This window comes from Pseudophryne corroboree, chromosome 3 (genome assembly GCF_028390025.1).
Source record: "Pseudophryne corroboree isolate aPseCor3 chromosome 3, aPseCor3.hap2, whole genome shotgun sequence".
NCBI lineage: Eukaryota > Metazoa > Chordata > Amphibia > Anura > Myobatrachidae > Pseudophryne > Pseudophryne corroboree.
In genome coordinates, this window is record NC_086446.1 from 803,280,417 (window position 1) to 803,305,483 (window position 25,067).

Consider the following 25,067-nt stretch of genomic DNA (forward strand, 5'->3'; position numbering starts at 1 on the left):
GTCACAGAGCAGGAGCACAGGATCTGATGACCAGGGGTCACAGAGCAGGAGCACAGGATCTGATGACCAGGGGTCACAGAGCAGGAGTCACAGAGCAGGAGCACAGGATCAGATGACCAGGGGTCACAGCGCAGGAGCACAGGATCAGATGATCAGGGGTCACAGCGCAGGAGCACAGGATTAGATGAACAGGGGTCACAGTGCAGGAGCACAGGATCTGATGACCAGGTGTCAAAGAGCAGGAGCACAGGATCAGATGACATGGGGTCACAGCGCAGGAGCACAGGATCTGATGACCAGGGGTCACAGAGCAGGAGCACAGGATCAGATGACCAGGGGTCACAGCGCAAAAGCACAGGATCAGATGACCAGGGGTCACTGAGGAGGAGCACAGAATCAGTTGACCAGGAGACACAGAGAAGGAGCACAGGATCAGATGACCAGAGGTCACAGAGCAGGAGCACAGGATCAGATGACCAGGTGTCACAGAGCAGGAGCACAGGATCTGATGACCAGGTGTCACAGAACAGGAGCACAGGATCTGATGACCAGGGGCCACAGAGCAGGAGCACAGGATCAGATGACCAGAGGTCACAGAGCAGGAGCACAGGATCAGATGACCAGGGTTCACAGCGCAGGAGCACAGGATCTGATGACCAGGTGTCACAGAGCAGTGGCACAGGATCAGATGACTAGAGGTCACAGAGCACAAGCACAAGATCAGATGACCAGGGGTCACAGCGCAGGAGCACAGGATCTGATGACCAGAGGTCACAGAGCAGGAGCACAGGATCAGATGACCAGGGGTCACAGCGCAGGAGCACAGGATCTGATGACCAGGTGTCACAGAGCAGGGGCACAGGATCAGATGACCAGAGGTCACAGAGCAGGAGTACAGGATCAGATGACCAGGGGTCACAACGCAGGAGCACAGGATCTGATGACCAGGTGTCACAGAGCAGGGGCACAGGATCAGATGACCAGGGGTCACAGCGCAGGAGCACAGGATCTGATGACCAGGGGTCACAGAGCAGGAGCACAGGATCTGATGACCAGGGGTCACAGCGCAGGAGCACAGGATCAGATGACCAGGGGTCACAGCGCCGGAGCACAGGATCAGATGACCAGGGGTCACAGCGCAGGAGCCCCGGATCTGATGACCAGGTGTCACAGAGCAGGAGCACAGGACCAGATGACCTGGGTTCACAGCGCAGGAGCACAGGATCTGATGATCAGGTGTCACAGCGCAGGAGCACAGGAACAGATAACCAGGGGTCACAGCGCAGGAGCACAGGATCTGATGACCTGGGGTCACAGAGCAGGAGCACAGAATCAGATGACCAGGGGTCACAGAGCAAGAGCACAGGATCAGAACAGAGCAGTAGCACAGGATCAGATGACCAAGGGTCACAGAGCAGGAGCACAGGATCAGATGACCAGAGGTCACAGAGCAGGCGCACAGGATCAGATGACCAGGGATCACAGCGCAGGAGCACAGGATCAGATGACCGGGGGTCACAGAGTAGGAGCACAGGATCAGATGAACAGAGGTCACAGAGCAGGAGCACAGGGTCAGATGACCAGAGGTCACAGCGCAGGAGCACAGGATCAGATGACCAAGGGTCACAGAGCAGGAGCACAGGATCAGATGACCGGGGGTCACAGAGCAGGAGCACAGGATCAGATGACCAGAGGTCACAGAGCAGGCGCACAGGATCAGATGACCAGGGGTCACAGCGCAGGAGCACAGGATCAGATGACTGGGGGTCACAGAGTAGGAGCACAGGATCAGATGAACAGAGGTCACAGAGCACGAGCACAGGATCTGATGACCAGGGGTCACAGAGCAGGAGCACAGGATCTGATGACCAGGGGTCACAGCGCAAGAGCACAGGATCAGATGACCAGGGGTCACAGCGCAGGAGCACAGGATCAGATGACAAGGGGTCACAGCGCAGGAGCACAGAATCTGATGACCAGGGGTCACAGAGCAGCACAGGATCTGATGACCAGGGGTCACAGAGCAGGAGTCACAGAGCAGGAGTCACAGAGCAGGAGCACAGGATCAGATGACCAGGGGTCACAGCGCAGGAGCACAGGATCAGATGATCAGGGGTCACAGCGCAGGAGCACAGGATCAGATGACCAGGGGTCACAGTGCAGGAGCACAGGATCTGATGACCAGGTGTCAAAGAGCAGGAGCACAGGATCAGATGACCTGGGGTCACAGCGCAGGAGCACAGGATCTGATGACCAGGGGTCACAGAGCAGGAGCACAGGATCAGATGACCAGGGGTCACAGCGCAAAAGCACAGGATCAGATGACCAGGGGTCACAGCGCAGGAGCACAGGATCTGATGACCAGAGGTCACAGAGCAGGAGCACAGGATCAGATGACCAGGGGTCACAGCGCAGGAGCACAGGATCTGATGACCAGGTGTCACAGAGCAGGAGCACAGGATCAGATGACCAGGGGTCACAGCGCAGGAGCACAGGATCTGATGACCAGGGGTCACAGCGCAAGAGCACAGGATCAGATGACCAGGGGTCACAGCGCAGGAGCACAGGATCAGATGACAAGGGGTCACAGCGCAGGAGCACAGGATCTGATGACCAGGGGTCACAGAGCAGCACAGGATCTGATGACCAGGGGTCACAGAGCAGGAGTCACAGAGCAGGAGCACAGGATCAGATGACCAGGGGTCACAGTGCAGGAGCACAGGATCAGATGAACAGGGGTCACAGCGCAGGAGCACAGGATCAGATGACAAGGGGTCACAGCGCAGGAGCACAGGATCTGATGACCAGGTGTCAAAGAGCAGGAGCACAGGATCTGATGACCAGGGTTCACAGAGCAGGAGCACAGGATCTGAAGACCAGGGATCACTGAGGAGGAGCACAGGATCAGATGACCAGGGGTCACAGACTAGGAGCACAGGATCATATGACCAGGGGTTAAAAGAACAGGAGCACAGGCTCAGATAACATGGGGTCACTGAGGAGGCGCACAGGATCAGATGACCAGTGAAAACATAGCAGGAGCACAAGATCAGATGACTAGGGGTCACAGAGCAGAAGCACCAGATCAGATGACCAGGGGTCACAGAGCAGGAGCACAGAATCAATTGACCAGGAGTCACAGAGTAGGAGCACAGGATCAGATGACCAGGGGTCACAGCGCAGGAGCACAGGATCTGACGACCAGGTGTCACAGAGCAGGAGCACAGGATCTGATGACCAGGGGTCACAGAGCAGGAGCACAGGATCTGATGACCAGGGGTCACAGAGCAGGAGTCACAGAGCAGGAGCACAGGATCAGATGACCAGGGGTCACAGCGCAGGAGCACAGGATCAGATGATCAGGGGTCACAGCGCAGGAGCACAGGATCAGATGAACAGGGGTCACAGTGCAGGAGCACAGGATCTGATGACCAGGTGTCAAAGAGCAGGAGCACAGGATCAGATGACATGGGGTCACAGCGCAGGAGCACAGGATCTGATGACCAGGGGTCACAGAGCAGGAGCACAGGATCAGATGACCAGGGGTCACAGCGCAAAAGCACAGGATCAGATGACCAGGGGTCACTGAGGAGGAGCACAGAATCAGTTGACCAGGAGACACAGAGAAGGAGCACAGGATCAGATGACCAGAGGTCACAGAGCAGGAGCACAGGATCAGATGACCAGGTGTCACAGAGCAGGAGCACAGGATCTGATGACCAGGTGTCACAGAACAGGAGCACAGGATCTGATGACCAGGGGCCACAGAGCAGGAGCACAGGATCAGATGACCAGAGGTCACAGAGCAGGAGCACAGGATCAGATGACCAGGGTTCACAGCGCAGGAGCACAGGATCTGATGACCAGGTGTCACAGAGCAGTGGCACAGGATCAGATGACCAGAGGTCACAGAGCACAAGCACAAGATCAGATGACCAGGGGTCACAGCGCAGGAGCACAGGATCTGATGACCAGAGGTCACAGAGCAGGAGCACAGGATCAGATGACCAGGGGTCACAGCGCAGGAGCACAGGATCTGATGACCAGGTGTCACAGAGCAGGGGCACAGGATCAGATGACCAGAGGTCACAGAGCAGGAGTACAGGATCAGATGACCAGGGGTCACAACGCAGGAGCACAGGATCTGATGACCAGGTGTCACAGAGCAGGGGCACAGGATCAGATGACCAGGGGTCACAGCGCAGGAGCACAGGATCTGATGACCAGGGGTCACAGAGCAGGAGCACAGGATCTGATGACCAGGGGTCACAGCGCAGGAGCACAGGATCAGATGACCAGGGGTCACAGCGCCGGAGCACAGGATCAGATGACCAGGGGTCACAGCGCAGGAGCACCGGATCTGATGACCAGGTGTCACAGAGCAGGAGCACAGGACCAGATGACCTGGGTTCACAGCGCAGGAGCACAGGATCTGATGATCAGGTGTCACAGCGCAGGAGCACAGGATCAGATAACCAGGGGTCACAGCGCAGGAGCACAGGATCTGATGACCTGGGGTCACAGAGCAGGAGCACAGAATCAGATGACCAGGAGTCACAGAGCAAGAGCACAGGATCAGAACAGAGCAGTAGCACAGGATCAGATGACCAAGGGTCACAGAGCAGGAGCACAGGATCAGATGACCAGAGGTCACAGAGCAGGCGCACAGGATCAGATGACCAGGGATCACAGCGCAGGAGCACAGGATCAGATGACCGGGGGTCACAGAGTAGGAGCACAGGATCAGATGAACAGAGGTCACAGAGCAGGAGCACAGGGTCAGATGACCAGAGGTCACAGCGCAGGAGCACAGGATCAGATGACCAAGGGTCACAGAGCAGGAGCACAGGATCAGATGACCGGGGGTCACAGAGCAGGAGCACAGGATCAGATGACCAGAGGTCACAGAGCAGGCGCACAGGATCAGATGACCAGGGGTCACAGAGCAGGAGCACAGGATCAGATGACTGGGGGTCACAGAGTAGGAGCACAGGATCAGATGAACAGAGGTCACAGATCAGGAGCACAGGATCAGATTACCATGAGTCACAGAGCAGGAGCACAGGGTCAGATGAACAGAGGTCACAGAGCAGGAGCACAGGGTCAGATGACCAGGAGTCACAGAGCAGGAGCACAGGGTCAGATTAACAGAGGTCACAGAGCAGGAGCACAGGGTCAGATGACCAGAGGTCACAGAGCAGGCGCACAGGAACAGATGACCAGGGGTCAAAGCGCAGGAGCACAGGATCAGATGACCGGGGGTCACAGAGCAGGAGCACAGGATCAGATGACCGAGGGTCACAGAGCAGGAGCACAGGATCAGATGACCAGAGGTCACAGAGCAGGAGCACAGAATCAGAATAGCAGAGGTCACAGAGCAGGAGCACAGGATCAGATGAATAGAGGTCACAGAGCAGGAGCACAGGGTCAGATGACCAGGGGTCACAGACCAGGAGCACATGATAAGATGACCAGAAGTCACAGAGCAGGAGCACAGGGTCAGATGACCAGGGGTCACAGAGCAGGAGCACATGATCAGATGACCAGAGGTCACAGAGCAGGAGCACAGGATCAGATGACCAGGGGTCACAGCGCAGGAGCACAGGATCAGATGACATCGGGTCACAGAGCAGGAGCACAGGATCAGATGACCAGGGGTCACAGAGCAGGAGCACAGGATCAGATGACCAGGGGTCACAGCGCAGGAGCACAGGATCAGATGACATGGGGTCACAGAGCAGGAGCACAGGATCAGATGGCATGGGGTCACAGGGCAGGAGCACATGATAAGATGACTAGAGGTCACAGAGCAGGAGCACTGGATCAGATGACTGGGGGTCACAGAGCAGGAGCACCAGATCAGTTGACCAGGGGTCACAGAACAGGAGCAAATGATAAGATGACCAGTTGTCACAGCGCAGGAGCACAGGATCAGATGACGAGGGGTCACAGAGCAGGCGCACAGAATCAGATGAACAGAGGTCACAGAGCAGGAGCACAGGGTCAGATGACCAGAGGTCACAGCGCAGGAGCACAGGATCTGATGACCAGGTGTCACAGAGCAGGGGCACAGGATCAGATGACCAGAGGTCACAGAGCAGGAGTACAGGATCAGATGACCAGGGGTCACAACGCAGGAGCACAGGATCTGATGACCAGGTGTCACAGAGCAGGGGCACAGGATCAGATGACCAGGGGTCACAGCGCAGGAGCACAGGATCTGATGACCAGGGGTCACAGAGCAGGAGCACAGGATCTGATGACCAGGGGTCACAGCGCAGGAGCACAGGATCAGATGACCAGGGGTCACAGCGCCGGAGCACAGGATCAGATGACCAGGGGTCACAGCGCAGGAGCACCGGATCTGATGACCAGGTGTCACAGAGCAGGAGCACAGGACCAGATGACCTGGGTTCACAGCGCAGGAGCACAGGATCTGATGATCAGGTGTCACAGCGCAGGAGCACAGGATCAGATGACCAGGGGTCACAGCGCAGGAGCACAGGATCTGATGACCTGGGGTCACAGAGCAGGAGCACAGAATCAGATGACCAGGGGTCACAGAGCAAGAGCACAGGATCAGATGACCAGGGGTCACTGAGGAGGAGCACAGGATCAGAACAGAGCAGTAGCACAGGATCAGATGACCAAGGGTCACAGAGCAGGAGCACAGGATCAGATGACCAGAGGTCACAGAGCAGGCGCACAGGATCAGATGACCAGGGATCACAGCGCAGGAGCACAGGATCAGATGACCGGGGGTCACAGAGTAGGAGCACAGGATCAGATGAACAGAGGTCACAGAGCAGGAGCACAGGGTCAGATGACCAGAGGTCACAGCGCAGGAGCACAGGATCAGATGACCAAGGGTCACAGAGCAGGAGCACAGGATCAGATGACCGGGGGTCACAGAGCAGGAGCACAGGATCAGATGACCAGAGGTCACAGAGCAGGCGCACAGGATCAGATGACCAGGGGTCACAGCGCAGGAGCACAGGATCAGATGACTGGGGGTCACAGAGTAGGAGCACAGGATCAGATGAACAGAGGTCACAGAGCAGGAGCACAGGATCAGATTACCATGAGTCACAGAGCAGGAGCACAGGGTCAGATGAACAGAGGTCACAGAGCAGGCGCACAGAATCAGATGACCAGAGGTCACAGAGCAGGCGCACAGGAACAGATGACCAGGGGTCAAAGCGCAGGAGCACAGAATCAGAATAGCAGAGGTCACAGAGCAGGAGCACAGGATCAGATGAATAGAGGTCACAGAGCAGGAGCACAGGGTCAGATGACCAGGGGTCACAGACCAGGAGCACATGATAAGATGACCAGAAGTCACAGAGCAGGAGCACAGGGTCAGATGACCAGGGGTCACAGAGCAGGAGCACATGATAAGATGACCAGAAGTCACAGAGCAGGAGCACAGGATCCGATGACCAGGGGTCACAGCGCAGGAGCACAGGATCAGATGACCAGGGGTCACAGAGCAGGAGCACAGGATCAGATGACCAGGGGTCACAGCGCAGGAGCACAGGATCAGATGACATCGGGTCACAGAGCAGGAGCACAGGATCAGATGACCAGGGGTCACAGAGCAGGAGCACAGGATCAGATGACCAGGGGTCACAGCGCAGGAGCACAGGATCAGATGACATGGGGTCACAGGGCAGGAGCACATGATAAGATGACTAGAGGTCACAGAGCAGGAGCACTGGATCAGATGACTGGGGGTCACAGAGCAGGAGCACCAGATCAGTTGACCAGGGGTCACAGAACAGGAGCACATGATAAGATGACCAGTTGTCACAGCGCAGGAGCACAGGATCAGATGAACAGAGGTCACAGAGCAGGAGCACAGGGTCAGATGACCAGAGGTCACAGCGCAGGAGCACAGGATCAGAAGAACAGAGGTCACAGAGCAGGAGCACAGGATCAGATTACCAGAGGTTACAGAGCAGGAGCACAGAATCAGAATAGCAGAGGTCACAGAGCAGGAGCACAGGATCAAATGAATAGAGGTCACAGAGCAGGAGCACAGGGTCAGATGACCAGGGGTCACAGACCAGGAGCACATGATAAGATGACCAGAAGTCACAGAGCAGGAGCACAGGGTCAGATGACCAGGGGTCACAGAGCAGGAGCACATGATAAGATGACCAGAAGTCACAGAGCAGGAGCACAGGATCCGATAACCAGGGGTCACAGCGCAGGAGCACAGGATCAGATGACCAGGGGTCACAGAGCAGGAGCACAGGATCAGATGACCAGGGGTCACAGCGCAGGAGCACAGGATCAGATGACATGGGGTCACAGAGCAGGAGCACAGGATCAGATGACCAGGGGTCACAGAGCAGGAGCACAGGATCAGATGACCAGGGGTCACAGCGCAGGAGCACAGAATCAGATGACATGGGGTCACAGAGCAGGAGCACAGGATCAGATGACTGGGGGTCACAGAGCAGGAGCACCAGATCAGTTGACCAGGGGTCACAGAACAGGAGCACATGATAAGATGACCAGTGGTCACAGCGCAGGAGCACAGGATCAGATGACCAGGGGTCACATAGCAGGAGCACAGAATCAGATGACCAGGGGTCACTGCGCAGAAGCAGAGGGTCAGACAACCAGGGGTCACAGTGCAGGAGCACAGGATCAGATGACCAGGGGTCACAGCGCAGGAGCACAGGATCAGATGACCAGAGGTCACAGAGCAGGCGCACAGAATCAGATGACCAGGTCACAGAGCAGGAGCACAGGATCAGATGACAAGGGGTCACAAAGCAGGAGATTAGGATCAGAATACCAGAGGTCACAGAGCAGGAGCACAGGATCAGATTACCAGCAGTCACAGCGCAGGAGCACAGGATCGGATGACCAAAGGTCACAGAGCAGGAGCACAGGATCAGATGACCAGAGGTCACAGAGCAGGAGCAAAGGATCAGATGAACAGAGGTCACAGAGCAGGAGCACAGGGTCAAATGACCAGGGGTCACAGAGCAGGAGCACAGGATCAGATGACCAGGAGTCACAGCGCAGGAGCACAGGATCAGATGAACAGAGGTCACAGAGCAGGAGCACAGGATCAGAATACCAGAGGTCACAGAGCAGGAGCACAGGATCAGATTACCAGGAGTCACAGAGCAGGAGCACAGGGTCAAATGACAAGGGGTCACAGAGCAGGAGCACAGGATCAGATGACCAGGAGTCACAGAGCAGGAGCACAGGGTCAGATGAACAGAGGTCACACAGCAGGAGCACAGGGTCAGATGACCAGAGGTCACAGCGCAGGAGCACAGGATCAGATGAAAAGAGGTCACAGAGCAGGGGCACAGGATAAGATTACTAGGAGTCACAGAGCAGGAGCACAGGATCAGATGAACCGAGGTCACAGAGCAGGAGCACTGCGTCAGATGTCCAGGGGTCACAGAGCAGGAGCACAGGATCAGATGACCGGGGGCCACAGAGCAGGAGCACAGGATCAGATGAAAAGAGGTCACAGAGCGGGAGCACAGGATCAGATGACCAGAGGTCACAGGGCAGGAGCACAGGATCAGATGACCAGAGGTCACAGAGCAGGAGCACAGGGTCAGATGACCAGAGGTCACAGAGCAGGAGCACAGGATCAGATGACCAGAGGTCACAGAGCAGGAGCACAGGGTCAGATGTCCAGAGGTCACAGAGCAGAAGCACAGGGTCAGATGTCCAGAGGTCACAGAGCAGAAGCACAGGATCAGATGACCAGGAGTCACAGCGCACAAGCACATGAAAAGATCACCAGGGGTCACAGACCAGGAGCACAGGATAAGATGACCAGAAGTCACAGAGCAGGAGCACAGGGTCAGATGACCAGGGGTAACAGAGCAGGAGCACAGGATCAGATCACCAGGAGTCACAGCGCAGGAGCACAGGATCAGATGACCAGAGGTCACAGAGCAGGAGCACAGGATCAGATTACCAGGAGTCACAGTGCAGGAGCACAGGATCAGATGAACAGAGGTCACAGAGCAGGAGCACAGGGTCAGGTGACCAGAGGTCACAGCGCAGGAGCACAGGATCAGATAAACAGAGGTCACAGAGCAGGAGCACAGGATCAGATAACCAGGAGTCACCGAGCAGGAGCACAGGATCAGATGAACAGAGGTTACAGAGCAGGAGCACAAGATCAGATGAACAGAGGTCACAGAGCAGGAGCACTGCGTCAGATGACCAGGGGTCACAGAGCAGGAGCACAGGGTCAGATGACCAGAGTTCACAGAGCAGGAGCACAGGATCAGATGACCAGAGGTCACAGAGCAGGAGCACAGGGTCAGATGTCCAGAGGTCACAGAGCAGGAGCACAGGATCAGATGACCAGAGGTCACAGCGCAGGAGCACAGGGTCAGATGAAAAGAGGTCACAGAGCAGGAGCACAGGATCAGATAACCAGGAGTCACCGAGCAGGAGCACAGGGTCAGATGACCCGAGGTCACAGCGCAGGAGCACAGGATCAGATGAACAGAGGTCACAGAGCAGGAGCACTGCGTCAGATGACCAGGGGTCAAAGAGCAGGAGCACAGGGTCAGATGACCAGAGGTCACAGAGCAGGAGCACAGGATCAGATGACCAGAGGTCACAGAGCAGGAGCACAGGGTCAGATGTCCAGAGGTCACAGAGCAGGAGCACAGGATCAGATTACCAGAGGTCACAGCGCAGGAGCACAGGATCAGATTACTAGGAGTCACAGAGCAGGAGCACAGGATCAGATGAACCGAGGTCACAGAGCAGGAGCACTGCGTCAGATGACCAGGGGTCACAGAGCAGGAGCACAGGATCAGATGAACAGAGGTCACAGAGCAGGAGCACAGGATCAGATGACCAGAGGTCACAGAGCAGGAGCACAGGGTCAGATGTCCAGAGGTCACAGAGCAGGAGCACAGGATCAGATGACCAGGAGTCACAGCGCAGGAGCACAGGATCAGATCACTAGGGGTCACAGACCAGGAGCACAGGATCAGATGACCAGAAGTCACAGAGCAGGAGCACAGGATCAGATGACCAGGGGTCACATAGCAGGAGCACAGGATCAGATGACCAGGAGTCACAGCGCAGGAGCACAGGATCAGATCACTAGGGGTCACAGACCAGGAGCACAGGATCAGATGACCAGAAGTCACAGAGCAGGAGCACAGGGTCAGATGACCAGGGGTCACAGAGCAGGAGCACAGGATCAGATGACCAGGGGTCACAGAGCAGGAGCACAGGATCAGATCACAAGGAGTCACAGCGCAGGAGCACAGGATCAGATGAACAGAGGTCACAGAGCAGGAGCACAGGATCAGATTACCAGGAGTCACAGTGCAGGAGCACAGGATCAGATTACCAGGAGTCACAGAGCAGGAGCACAGGATCAGATGAACAGAGGTCACAGAGCAGGAGCACAGGGTCAGGTGACCAGAGGTCACAGCGCAGGAGCACAGGATCAGATAAACAGATGTCACAGAGCAGGAGCACAGGATCAGATTACCAGGAGTCACCGAGCAGGAGCACAGGGTCAGATGACCAGAGGTCACAGCGCAGGAGCACAGGATCAGATGAACAGAGGTTACAGAGCAGGAGCACAGGATCAGATTACCAGGGGTCACAGAGCAGGAGACAGGGTCAGATTAACAGAGGTCACAGAGCAGGAGCACAGGATCAGATTACCAGGAGTCACAGAGCAGGAGACAGGGTCAGATTAACAGAGGTCACAGAGCAGGAGCACAGGGTCAGATGACCAGAGGTCACAGCTCAGGAACACAGGATCAGATGAACAGAGGTTACAGAGCAGGAGCACAGGATCAGATGACCAGGGGTCACAGAGCAGGAGCACAGGATCAGATGACCAGGGGTCACAGAGTAGGAGCACAGGGTCAGATGACCAGGGGTCACAGAGTAGGAGCACAGGGTCAGATGACCAGAGGTCACAGAGCAGGAGCACAGGATCAGATGACTAGAGGTTACAGAGCAGGAGCACAGGATCAGATGAACAGAGGTTACAGAGCAGGAGCACAGGATCAGATTACCAGGGGTCACAGAGCATGAGCACAGGATCAGATGACCAGGGGTCACAGAGTAGGAGCACAGGGTCAGATGACCAGAGGTCACAGAGCAGGAGCACAGGATCAGATGACCAGAGGTCACAGAGCAGGAGCACAGGGTCAGATGTCCAGAGGTCACAGCACAGGAGCACAGGATCAGATGACCAGGGGTCACAGAGTAGGAGCACAGGGTCAGATGACCAGAGGTCACAGAGCAGGAGCACAGGATCAGATTACCAGGAGTCACAGAGCAGGAGCACAGGGTCAGATGAACAGAGGTCACAGAGCAGGAGCACAGGGTCAGATGACCAGAGGTCACAGCGCAGGAGCACAGGATCAGATGAACAGAGGTCACAGAGAAGGAGCACAGGATCAGATGAACAGAGGTCACAGAGAAGGAGCACAGGATCAGATGACCAGGGGTTACCGAGCAGGAGCACAGGGTCAGATGAACAGAGGTCACAGAGCAGGAGCACAGGATCAGGTTACCAGGAGTCACAGCGCAGGAGCACATGGTCAGATGATCAGAGGTCACAGAGCAGGAGCACAGGATCAGGTTACCAGGAGTCACAGCGCAGAAGCACAGGATCAGATGACCAGGGGTCACAGAGCAGGAGCACAGGATCAGATGACCAGGGGTCACAGTGCAGGAGCACAGGATCAGTTGAACAGGGGTCACAGAGCAGGAGCACAGGATCAGATTACCAGGAGTCACAGAGCAGGAGCACAGGGTCAGATGAACAGAGGTCACAGAGCAGGAGCACAGGGTCAGATGACCAGGAGTCACAGAGCAGGAGCACAGGGTCAGATGAACAGAGGTCACAGAGCAGGAGCACAGGGTCAGATGACCAGAGGTCACAGCGCAGGAGCACAGGATCAGATGAACAGAGGTTACAGAGCAGGAGCACAGGATCATATTACCAGGAGTCACAGAGCAGGAGCACAGGATCAGATGAACAGAGGTCACAGAGCAGGAGCACTGCGTCAGATGACCAGGGGTCACAGAGCAGGAGCACAGGGTCAGAAGACCAGAGGTCACAGAGCAGGAGCACAGGGTCAGATGACCAGAGGTCACAGAGCAGGAGCACAGGATCAGATGACCAGAGGTCACAGAGCAGGCGCACAGGATCAGATGAACAGAGGTCACAGAGCAGGAACACAGGATCAGATGAACAGAGGTCACAGAGCAGGAGCACAGGGTCAGGTGACCAGAGGTCACAGCGCAAGAGCACAGGATCAGATGAACAGAGGTCACAGAGCAGGAACACAGGATCAGATGACCAGAGGTCACAGAGCAGGAGCACAGGATCAGATGACCAGGGGTCACAGAGCAGGAGCACAGGGTCAGGTGACCAGAGGTCACAGCGCAAGAGCACAGGATCAGATGAACAGAGGTCACAGAGCAGGAACACAGGATCAGATGACCAGAGGTCACAGAGCAGGAGCACAGGATCAGATGACCAGGAGTCACAGAGCAGGAGCACAGGATCAGATTACCAGGAGTCACAGAGCAGGAGCACAGGGTCAGATGAACAGAGGTCACAGAGCAGAGGCACAGGGTCAGATGACCAGAGGTCACAGAGCAGGAGCACAGGATCAGATTGCCAGGAGTCACAGAACAGGAGCACAGGGTCAGATGACCAGAGGTCACAGAGCAGGAGCACAGGATCAGATGAACAGAGGTCACAGAGCAGGAGCACAGGGTCAGATGAACAGAGGTCACAGAGCAGGAGCACAGGGTCAGATGATCAGAGGTCACAGAGCAGGAGCACAGGATCAGATGAACAGAGGTCACCGAGCAGGAGCACAGGGTCAGATGACCAGAGGTCACAGCGCAGGAGCACAGGATCAGATGAACAGAGGTCACAGAGCACGAGCACAGGATTAGATTACCAGGAGTCACAGCGCAGGAGCACAGGATCAGATGAACAGTGGTCACAGAGCAGGAGCACAGGATCAGATGAACAGAGGTCACCGAGCAGGAGCACAGGGTCAGATGAACAGAGGTCACAGAGCAGGAGCACAGGGTCAGATGATCAGAGGTCACAGAGCAGGAGCACAGGATCAGATTACCAGGAGTCATAGCGCAGGAGCACAGGATCAGATTACCAGGAGTCACAGAGCAGGAGCACAGGGTCAGATGAACAGAGGTCACAGAGCAGGAGCACAGGGTCAGATGACCAGAGGTCACAGCGCAGGAGCACAGGATCAGATAAACAGAGGTCACAGAGCAGGAGCACAGGATCAGATGAACAGAGGTCACAGAGCAGGAGCACAGGGTCAGATGAACAGAGGTCACAGAGCAGGAGCACAGGGTCAGATGATCAGAGGTCACAGACCAGGAGCACAGGATCAGATCACCAGGAGTCACAGCGCAGGAGCACAGGATCAGATTACCAGGAGTCACAGCGCAGGGGCACAGGATCAGATGAACAGAGGTCACAGAGCAGGAGCACAGGGTCAGATGACCAGGAGTCACAGAGCAGGAGCACAGGGTCAGATTAACAGAGGTCACAGAGCAGGAGCACAGGGTCAGATGACCAGAGGTCACAGCACAGGATCAGATGAACAGAGGTTACAGAGCAGGAGCACAGGGTCAGATGATCAGAGGTCACAGAGCAGGAGCACAGGATCAGATTACCAGGAGTCACAGCGCAGGAGCACAGGATCAGATGAACAGAGGTCACAGAGCAGGAGCACAGGATCAGATGAACAGGAGTCACATAGCAGTAGCACATGGTCAGATGAACATAGGTCACAGAGCAGGAGCACAGGATCAGATGTCCAGAGGTCACAGAGCAGGAGCACAGGATCAGATTACCAGGAGTCACATAGCAGGAGCACAGGGTCAGATGAAAAGAGGTCACAGAGCAGGAGCACAGGATCAGATGACCAGAGGTCACAGAGCAAGAGCACAGGATCAGATGAACAGAGGTCACAGAGCAGGAGCACAGGATCAGATGACCAGGGGTCACAGAGCAAGAGCACAGGATCAGATGACCGGGGGTCACAGGGCAGGAGCACAGGATCAGATTACCAGAGGTCACAGCGCAGGAGCACAGGGTCAGATGACCAGAGGTCACAGGGCAGGAGCACAGGATCAGATGATCAGAGGTTACAGAGCAGGAGCACAGGATCAGATGAATAGAGGTCACAGAGCAGGAGCACAGGATCAGATGACCAGGAGTCACAGAGCAGGAGCACAGGGTCAGATGACCAGAGGTCACAGAGCAGGAGCACAGGATCAGATGACCAGAGGTCACAGGGCAGGAGTAAAGTATCACATGAATACAAAGCTGCTCCCTATATATAAATGAGTCGGGCTGTATTTCAGTCCAGAGAAAGTAAATAATTCTGCCTTCTGGGGTCGAAGACGTTGTTGGGAGACACAGAAAGAAGTCAAATTGTTTAGTGAGAGCTCTAGTGACAGCGAGGGAGTGCAGACAGAGCTTTTGTCCTATAAGGTACTGCACATGGGCCCTCATTCCGAGTTGTTCGCTTGCTAGCTGCTTTTAGCAGCATTGTACACGCTAAGCCGCCGCCCTCTGGGAGTGTATCTTAGCTTATCAGAATTGCGAATAGACACTTCTTAGCAGTTTCTGAGTAGCTCGAGACTTACTCCTACACTGCGATCAGTTCAGTCAGTTTCGTTCCTGGTTTGACGTCACAAACACACCCAGCGTTCAGCCAGACACTCCCCTGTTTCTCCAGTCACTCCCGCGTTTTTCCCTAAAACGCCTGCGTTTTTCCGCACACTCCCAGAAAACAGTCAGTTTCTGCCCAGAAACACCCACTTCCTGTCAATCACTCACCGATCAGCAGAACTATGAGAAAACTTTGTTACGCCGTGAGTAAAATACCTAACTTTTGTGTAAAATAACTACGCGCATGCGCTATGCGAACCTTGCGCATGCGCAGTAAGCGACTAATCGCAGTATAGCGAAAATCGGCAACGAGCGAACAACTCGGAATGACCCCCATAGTGACCACGCCGGATTCTGTTGGATGCAGTGGCGATATGGACGATGCTTTTCCTACTTCGAATGCGTCCGATTCTCACAAATAGTTGCGGATTAAGCTATGTACAATCTTTGGGCACCTTATGGTTGAATATGGGTCTACCAGTTACTCTCCGTAAAAGGGGACCCATGGTCCATCAGAGCTACAAGAGCATTTTCAGCGTAATTGAAGAACCCTATATTTAATATATCAAGCAGCTGCGGGAGAGAAGATAGTTAATGGACCTAGACTGCACCAATTAGCAGGTTGTGCAAGACCACTAGAAGCAGGGCTGCTGACTGTGGGGCAGTGGGTGTTGGTGCTATTCCCAGCCCAGAGGAATAATCTCCAGGCTACCTTGGCTGGACCATGGTACGACGTCATGGTGTGTGACGTCAGCCCCGGCCCCGATCAGCCTGTTTGTATCGCATTGTAGGCATAATTCTTGGGCTATGCACAGACTGGAAAAATCATTAGATAATGAGTTGCGAACAGATTTGCAGCAGACCGGCATTTGCAGAGATTTTCGCAAGGCATACGCAGACTTGAACGGGGCGGATTTTCACTCTTTCTGTGCCTCGACTATCTGATCGCAGACCTCTGAAGTAGACCCAAAATGAAGCCAGAGCCAGACAAAGTTGAGGCTATTTTGTCATGACCCAAACCCTCAAACCAGCACAGCCAGGTAATCTCAAATGTTTGGACCACTGTTACCCCCCAAGACCCTGACAGACGTCACTTCCAAGAAGCAACCCAACAGATGCTGTGGTCCCCAGATGGTAAACAGGCGTTCCAGCAGTTACAGATGCCCCTGTTCCAGCTGTCCATGGCTTCTGATAGTGGTGAATTGTCCTGCTTCCTCTATGTGTAGAGTGGGGACATTGCTCCGCCAGCTAGTTCATTGGGAACCGACCATATGAGACTGCGTCTCCTGGAAAGCAGAGTGTAGGGATAGTGCTCTCGCTGTAATCCAGAAAGAATGATGAAGAAGGTGATCTGCACCCTCTCAATGGGGTATATTTACTAAGGTCCCGATTTTGACCGAGATGCCGTTTTTTCTTCAAAGTGTCATCTCGGTAATTTACTAAGCAAAACTCACGGCAGTGATGAGGGCATTCGTAATATTTTGGAAGTCCTAGGAAAAAATCACGAATCAATACACCATCGGTCAAATACGCCTGCAATTTGTTAGAAATCGGGAATTTACTAAAAAGTGCAAAACACAAACACTGCCGACAATAGCCAAACACTGCCGTGATAAAATACAAATCGTGAAAAAGTGCTAAAAAAAAAAACAGACCTGCTTTTTTATCCCGTGTTTGTATAGGTATGCACGGATCCATGAGATCCGTGCATGTTTTTCAGTGGGAAGGGGGGGGAAATGTTCTAAATTTTCAGAAAAAAAATTGCGTGGGGTCCCCCCTCCTAAGGCAAACCAGCCTTGGGCTCTTTGAGCCGATCCTGGTTGCAGAAATATGGGGGAAAAATGGACAGGGGTTCCCCCATATTTAAGCAACCAGCATCGGGCTCTGTGCCTGGTCCTGGTTCCAAAAATACGGGGGACAAAAAGAGTAGGGGTCCCCCGTATTTTTGAAACCAGCACCGGGCTCCACTAGCTGGACAGATAATGCCACAGCCGGGGGTCACTTTTATACAGTGCCTTGCGGCCGTGGCATCAAATATCCAACTAGTCACCCCTGGCCGGGGTACCCTAGGGGAGTGGGGACCCCTTCAATCATGGGGGGCTGATAGCCTTTGTGATAAGTGTTTGATATTGTTTTTAGTAGCAGTACTACAAGGCCCAGCAAGCCTCCCCCGCAAGCTGGTACTTGGAGAACCACAAGTACCAGCATGCGGCGGAAAAATGGGCCCGCTGGTACCTGTAGTACTACTACTAAAAAAATACCACAATAAAGACATTACACACACACCTTGACAGTATAACTTTAATACATCCATCCACACCTCCATATACACATACTTACCTTATGTTCCCATGCAGGTCGGTCCTCTTCTCCATGTAGAATTCATGGTGTACCTGTAGAAAAAATTATACTCACATAATCCATGGTTGAAGGCTCCTCGGTAACTCCTTTTGTAATCCATGTACTTGAAAAAATAAAAAAACGAATACCCGACCACGAACTGAAAGGGGACCCATGTTTTCACATGGGCCCCTGAGAATGTCGATTTAATTACCTTATTAAACACTCTAAGAGGTTAAGAGACTTTGTACGCTATTGGAGTATGTAGTACCGTAAGGGTACGCTCTTAGCGTAGCGGACGCTGTATCGGGAGCGAGCCGCTCGAGCGACACAAATGCTCGCGAGAATACGCTGTTGGTATCGGGCACACAATAGGTGAGCGACTACCGTAATGCTACGCTATTAGCGTAGCGGACGCTCGGGACCACGAGGAGATCACGAGCGGCGCAGACGCTCACTGGATAACAATCAGTAAAACTTGTATGTGACACACAGGAAAGATATTCTTACGCTGTAAACCTTGTATTAAAACACTGTAGCGATAGAACGCTGCTTAACCTTGTTAATATTAAAGCTGTTTGAGCGAAAGAGACGCTCCTATTACCCCTTGCAATATAATGAACACACGCTACCGTTAAGGGTCCAAAGCCTTTTACTAACAAGTCTTAAGTTATTTCAATAAGGGGAAACAGTTCACAAGTCATACACTACAAACTAACATATAAATCTAACAGAATATCTAGACAGAAATATACACTAATGTTACAATCTTAAACTAAACCGAAAGAGAGAGAGAATGTGGCCAATACAAAGAAAGAGCAATGATTACAGAGAATTACTTACATACACACACTGGGAACGATCGCAGCGCAGCCTGGTACCAGACCCCATGTTTGTCAATATGATAACCCTTTGTGGAGAGAGTCTGATCCCTGTTCAGGCTGGCTGACCTTATATACACTACACACAATACAGTACAATGGTCCCTATATTCTTATTGTTCATTGGACACAGGAATTCGGCTTCGCATTATAACAAAAGGTCATAGGTTGATTCATACAGGTGGGCTGTGACGATTTCCAACAGCTCAGGTAGGAGGGAAACTGGGTTTCCCGCCGCATAGCTAAGTAAGGGTAAATAATAGTAAATGGACATAAACTTCTTATGTCCATAACTATTCGCACGAGCGATTAATCCGCTCCAAACCAACACCGGAATATTGCTAATTAAATACTCTTCCGATGGGTACTAAACACCACTGTATGACCCCTGTTAGACCCTTCGTACAATACAAAGAGGGATCTCTCTGTTCAGGAACATGCTATGTTAACTAAACTTTCAGAATCTATCAAAGGGACCATGATCTACAAAATACATTATATAGTGAAAATATGTAACGATTGAGTCGCACGCTACGATCACATAAACTCTACCGTAAATACGCATACCTTGCGCCTGCGGGTGCCCGCGACTGTGAGTATGCGCACGTACGGGAGAGCGTACGCATGCGCAGCACGGACCTGTGTGAGGTGCAAATATGGTAGTGTGCATAGAGATATTTTTCTGACTTTGACAGTCCACCCTTTGGCAGTCAACGATAACTGCCACTTCCTAAAACATTTCAAAAAGAGAAAAATATATGTCAGGGGTTAATACATTTACATGGTTGGGTAGGGAGGAGAGAGGAGAAGGTAGGAAGAGGGTATGACCTAGTGAGATAGCAGAAGCATGCGTGTATGAATCCGTGCTTGGGGGTCATGTATCATCGTGCCGTACGTGTTTTAAATCAAGCTTCGAGGTATTGCGAAGTATACATTTGAATTCCTTCTTATCCCGTGGTACGGGTCTGTGGATGGACTGTCAAACTTTACCGAGCTCTTTTCGGCTTTGGTTGTAACAAAATGGGGGAGCACATTTTAGTTGATGATACATGAATGGGGGAGATATGTGATTGCTGATATCTGTGCCTGTATTCCCTATCGACTATGTGTGTCATTACCTGAGGGTTGTAGAAATGAAGAAAAGACATAATTACGGTAAATGCGGTGGTATTCTATGTCAAGTAAATGTACATTCGTCGATTGAGGTCTTGTTTGGTGTCTGTTGAATGCAGTCTTCTTTGTGCTTTTGCCCATAAGGTGCGAGCAAAAGCTGTCAATGTCCATAGATTTACAAAAGTGTTGGGCTAGCGTAATTTTAAAATTTCTAGGGAAACTGGGGATCCATGGCATAGTTCATCAAATCTGTGTATAAGGTTGTCAAAACTTCTTCTTTAATCCGTCTGTTGTCTGTATATCGGCTCATCAAATTCCTCGTCCAAGTGGGTCTTTTTACCTTGGAAGAAAACGGAAAAACAGGTGAAAGAAACGGACCGTATAATCGCATTTTCCTTACATCATTGTTTCTACCGTTGGGTCATATATCAAGTCCATTGGGATTACAGTTTCCTCACTCCTCAAACTCATTACCCTGGTACGATGTTTGCACTTCATTAAAGCCTGACCGCATCTAAATATCAAGCCAATCGATATGACAACACCTAAGATACATAGGAGAAACTTCCCAACATCCATTATGACTCCTTGAGCCCAGTCTCCTAAACCAGAAAACCAATTTCGCGGGTTCAACCATGACACCCAACCGGTCAGCTCATTACCTACAGCAGCAAGAGTGAGATTGTGTCTCCTGCGAAATTCCCACTTCAATTGGAGAATATCGTCCATCTTTTGGTCTATGACCTCGACCGGATCCTCGGTGCTATTCGTAATATATGTGCAACACTTCACGCCGTATTGTGTTGCCAGAGTGACACAATATCCGCCTGTTACTGCTGTGAGGTAATTAAGAACCATTCTATGCTGTACCAGTTCTGTTTTATAAGCTTGAAGTTCCCTTCCAGTATACCTAAACGTGTCATCATACATTTCAGTGATATTATCTAACAAATTGGCGAGCGCAGAAATGTATTTATAATTCAACACTCCTCTGGCGGTGCGAGTGAAATCTAACGCGATTAGAAACTGAATCCCGGTGGATTCATGGATCATGTCAGAGGCCGGATGCTCTGTTCTTTCTATCAGGTGCCGTTTAACTATGTGCTCGTAATGGGTGTGAGTATAAGGAGTTTGGGCAACACGGTGTATGTCTTTCATTTTGTCATGTGATACAGTCATTACTTCAGGCAGTACTTTTCCAATATAACACAATCCTTCAGAGTTTGGGGCAAGCCACTTATACGCCTTTCTCCCGCATATGAAATATGCATCATCGGGGAGAACATATGGGACGGAGTAGGACATAACCATATTACACACCTTCCATGTGAAATCTCCTAACCCTAATTCTTCCATCTGCTTAGTACACGTATCAGGTTGTACGATATGTGCACAGTATCCTGGTGATACCTCTCCAACTCTCGTAATCCTATTTCCTAAGGTATACCTATACCGGAAAGATTTTCCTCTACTGGCTATGTGGCGTATAAGCTCTGTATCTGTAGGCATTCTATCTGCTCTATGCGAAAAGGTCATGGTTTGATTACTCCATGACACTTCCCAATTTCCCGGCTTTCGGGGATTGGAGATGTTAAAACATAATAGGGACCTATCCACATGGTATTGGTGGAGCTTCAAACTAGGAGGGCTGGAGATATTAAACCTCCTGTCCACCGGTCTCCCACCACTTAACTCAAGTACCTCCCCTAACGTTAAAGGAAATGGTACTAGCTCTGACTTGCTATGACCTTGAGGTACTTGAGAGCATACCCAACAATGGCCCTCATTCCGAGTTGTTCGCTCGTTCTTTTTCATCGCATCGCAGTGAAAATCCGCTTAGTACGCATGCGCAAAGTTCGCACTGCGACTGCGCCAAGTAACTTTACTATGAAGAAAGTATTTTTACTCACGGCTTTTTCTTCGCTCCGGCGATCGTAATGTGATTGACAGGAAATGGGTGTTACTGGGCGGAAACACGGCGTTTCAGGGGCGTGTGGCTGAAAACGCTACCGTTTCCGGAAAAAACGCAGGAGTGGCCGGAGAAACGGTGGGAGTGCCTGGGCGAACGCTGGGTGTGTTTGTGACGTCAACCAGGAACGACAAGCACTGAACTGATCGCACAGGCAGAGTAAGTCTGGAGCTACTCTGAAACTGCTAAGTAGTTAGTAATCGCAATATTGCGAATACATCGGTCGCAATTTTAAGAAGCTAAGATTCACTCCCAGTAGGCGGCGGCTTAGCGTGTGTTACTCTGCTAAATTCGCCTTGCGACCGATCAACTCGGAATGAGGGCCAATCTGTTTTATTTAACACACTACCCACTAAGGAGTGATAGTCACTCAATGGATGCCGGTCCATATGGATATTAAAACTGGATTGGCATTTCTTAATGCACCCATCCTCCACTACGTTGTCACAGAGCCTACAGATACAGTTTTCTTCAGCTAACAATCCTTAAAAGAAAATGTTTACAGATAACATGGCTGCTAGATCGTTTCCGGTACTCGCCTTTACTTGGTGATTGGGTTGCTATTGGAAATTTACACCTCCATCTTTATCATCAGGACCTTTCTGGATCCTTTCTCGACCTCACTGATACTCTCACCGAAACAGACTGCTCTGGTCAACATCATGGTCAACAGGAAAAATCCATATCCCAGTCTCTTGGGGCAAGTCCATCTTACAGGAGGAGAAAAGAAGAAATTTGTAATGGGGTACAGAAAATCAGTTTGAGGGGGAGAGAAACTTGTTACGATAATTAAGTTCTCTAGTCTTGTTGTTCTTCTTGTTCTGTCGTCATCTCAAAGGTGCTGTCTCTCAGTCTTCCAAACGAACATTCCGGTGATGCAATATTTCTTCCAAACCAGCGATCTTTCTGTAAGGAGCAAAAAATCTTGCATTACCATTTGTCTAACTGATGTGTGACATACCATCTTTAAACCATGAAAACATGAGAAAGAAGAGAGGAAACAAAAAAAAAAACAAAAGAGAGAGAGAGAACACTTCATATGTATATGTATATTACTTAAATCAACAATAACCAACAATAGGAAAAGAGAAAAAAAACATTTTTCAAACATTTTAAAACATTGTCAGATCATCAGGCTGTCATATCTACATGTCCAATGGTTTCCCTGCGCAGTCCCTCCCCCCAGCACTTCCATATTCCATTGTCTGTATCTGGCCAGAATACATTGATGCGGATAGGTCATGCTGGGGTTTGGTAGACTTCTGCAAAGACCAAGTATATATGCAATGTTTGAATCCTACCAATAATCGTCAGAGATGGGGAGAGAGAAAAAGAAACATTTCACAGATACATTTACAACGTTTCACCCGGTCATTCCTGTGTCTTCAGGGAATGACCTCCCAATTTATTAACTATAACCTCAGGCTTACCATCAGTCCTAATGATCACCTTTCCTGACTGCATGTTACAGGTGCGGCCTATGTGATCCCTGATTATAATTTGGGGTGTTATTACCCTGCTCATATCTTTGTCTAGGGGGTTTATATGAATTTGGTCTACTTCTTGGTCTACAATCTCTTGCAAAATGACCTTCCTTCTGGCAATTATAACACCTTTTCACCTTTGGCTTACCCACAGGGATTTGAGGCTTCTTTGCTTCCCCGTGTTTGATGCTGTTTTGCTCATGCCCAACAGCAGAGTCCCTTAATGCAGTTACTGATTTATCTCTCCAGTATGGATTGGTGGTCTGTATCCTTGCTCTCAACACTTCCTTTAAACCATGCATTAGCACAGATACTGCTACTTCTCTGTGCGGTGCACTTGTTTCGATGTTTTCTATACCCGTATACCTAGTCATGTCCTGCAATGCCCGATGGAAATAATTAGAAGTACTTTCCCCTTCGTTTTGTCTTATGGAGAAGATTTTGTTCCACTCGACAATGGCTGGGAAATATACTTCTAACTGTCGGTTGATCTGCTTAATACATTCCTGATTGTGTTCCTCCGTATAAGGTACTTCCGTGTCTAATTTACAATCAGCAATAAATTTCGCAGGGTCAACACTGGAGGGCAAACATGCCCTCAGCACTGTCCGCCAATCTTTGTTGGTGGGTTCTGTGGAGTTTCCTAGTTCTTTAATAAACCTTTGACATGTTACTAGATTTTTCCTAGGATCAGGAAATTCAGACATAATTGATCTCAATTCCATCCGGGACCAGGGACGGCGCATTGCACTGTCCTTGACGGGAATGATTCCCTGATCGTCAGTCTTCCCATTGGGGACTGTGATCACCCTGACAGGGCTAAACTCAATTACATCATCTTGCGTTGGTTTTACAATATGAGGTACATTTGTTTGTGCATGATATAAAACTTTGTACGTACCTGTGGACACGACCTCACCTGACCCCCTGTTAGGGGGTTTGATTATTGCCTTTACCGATTTGGTCGCGTCCACCTGGATGTCTTGTGTGAAGGTTGTTGGAAGAGGTGCCGACATCGTTCTGGGCTCACTTTCTTGCAGGTAATCCTGAGGGAAGTTTAACATGGGGTGCGACTTGCACAGGTTAACATTTGTACATTTAACACTTTCATTTTCATAAACATTATTACATTCTACACTTTCATTCTTAACACAGTTACTAAGTGCATTTTTATCGTACACCAGTGTGTCATTCTCTGTAACCACCTTCTCTTTCACTGCCACATTTCTCTCACCAAGGTGAGAGTCAGCTGTATGAGCTAGCTCTCCTTGTATTTCACTTTCCCGTTGCCATAACTGTAAACAATCATTTTGTCTAATCCTCTGCTTAGCAGATTTTATTAGACCTATCCTTTTTCGTGGGTTCTGCATAGAGATGAGCGGGTTCGGTTTCTCTGAATCCGAACCCGCACGAACTTCATGTTTTTTTCACGGGTCCGAGCAGACTCGGATCCTCCCGCCTTGCTCGGTTAACCCGAGCGCGCCCGAACGTCATCATGACGCTGTCGGATTCTCGCGAGACTCGGATTCTATATAAGGAGCCGCGCGTCGCCGCCATTTTCACACGTGCATTGAGAT

General features: G+C 51.6%; 2 protein-coding genes across 2 annotated transcripts; both read left to right on the forward strand.

The window, feature by feature from the left end:
* The first annotated feature begins 261 nt into the window (after nucleotides 1–261).
* Nucleotides 262–696, forward strand: LOC135057448 (variant surface antigen B-like). The gene has a single exon (XM_063963341.1). It carries the CDS (start codon nucleotides 262–264, stop codon nucleotides 694–696), a length of 435 nt encoding a protein of 144 aa, XP_063819411.1.
* Nucleotides 697–3,468: 2,772 nt separating this feature from the next.
* Nucleotides 3,469–23,677, forward strand: LOC135057449 (processed variable antigen-like). The gene is made up of 2 exons (XM_063963342.1): nucleotides 3,469–4,155; nucleotides 23,543–23,677. Exons 1-2 carry the CDS (start codon nucleotides 3,469–3,471, stop codon nucleotides 23,675–23,677), a joined length of 822 nt encoding a protein of 273 aa, XP_063819412.1.
* Nucleotides 23,678–25,067: the final 1,390 nt, after the last annotated feature.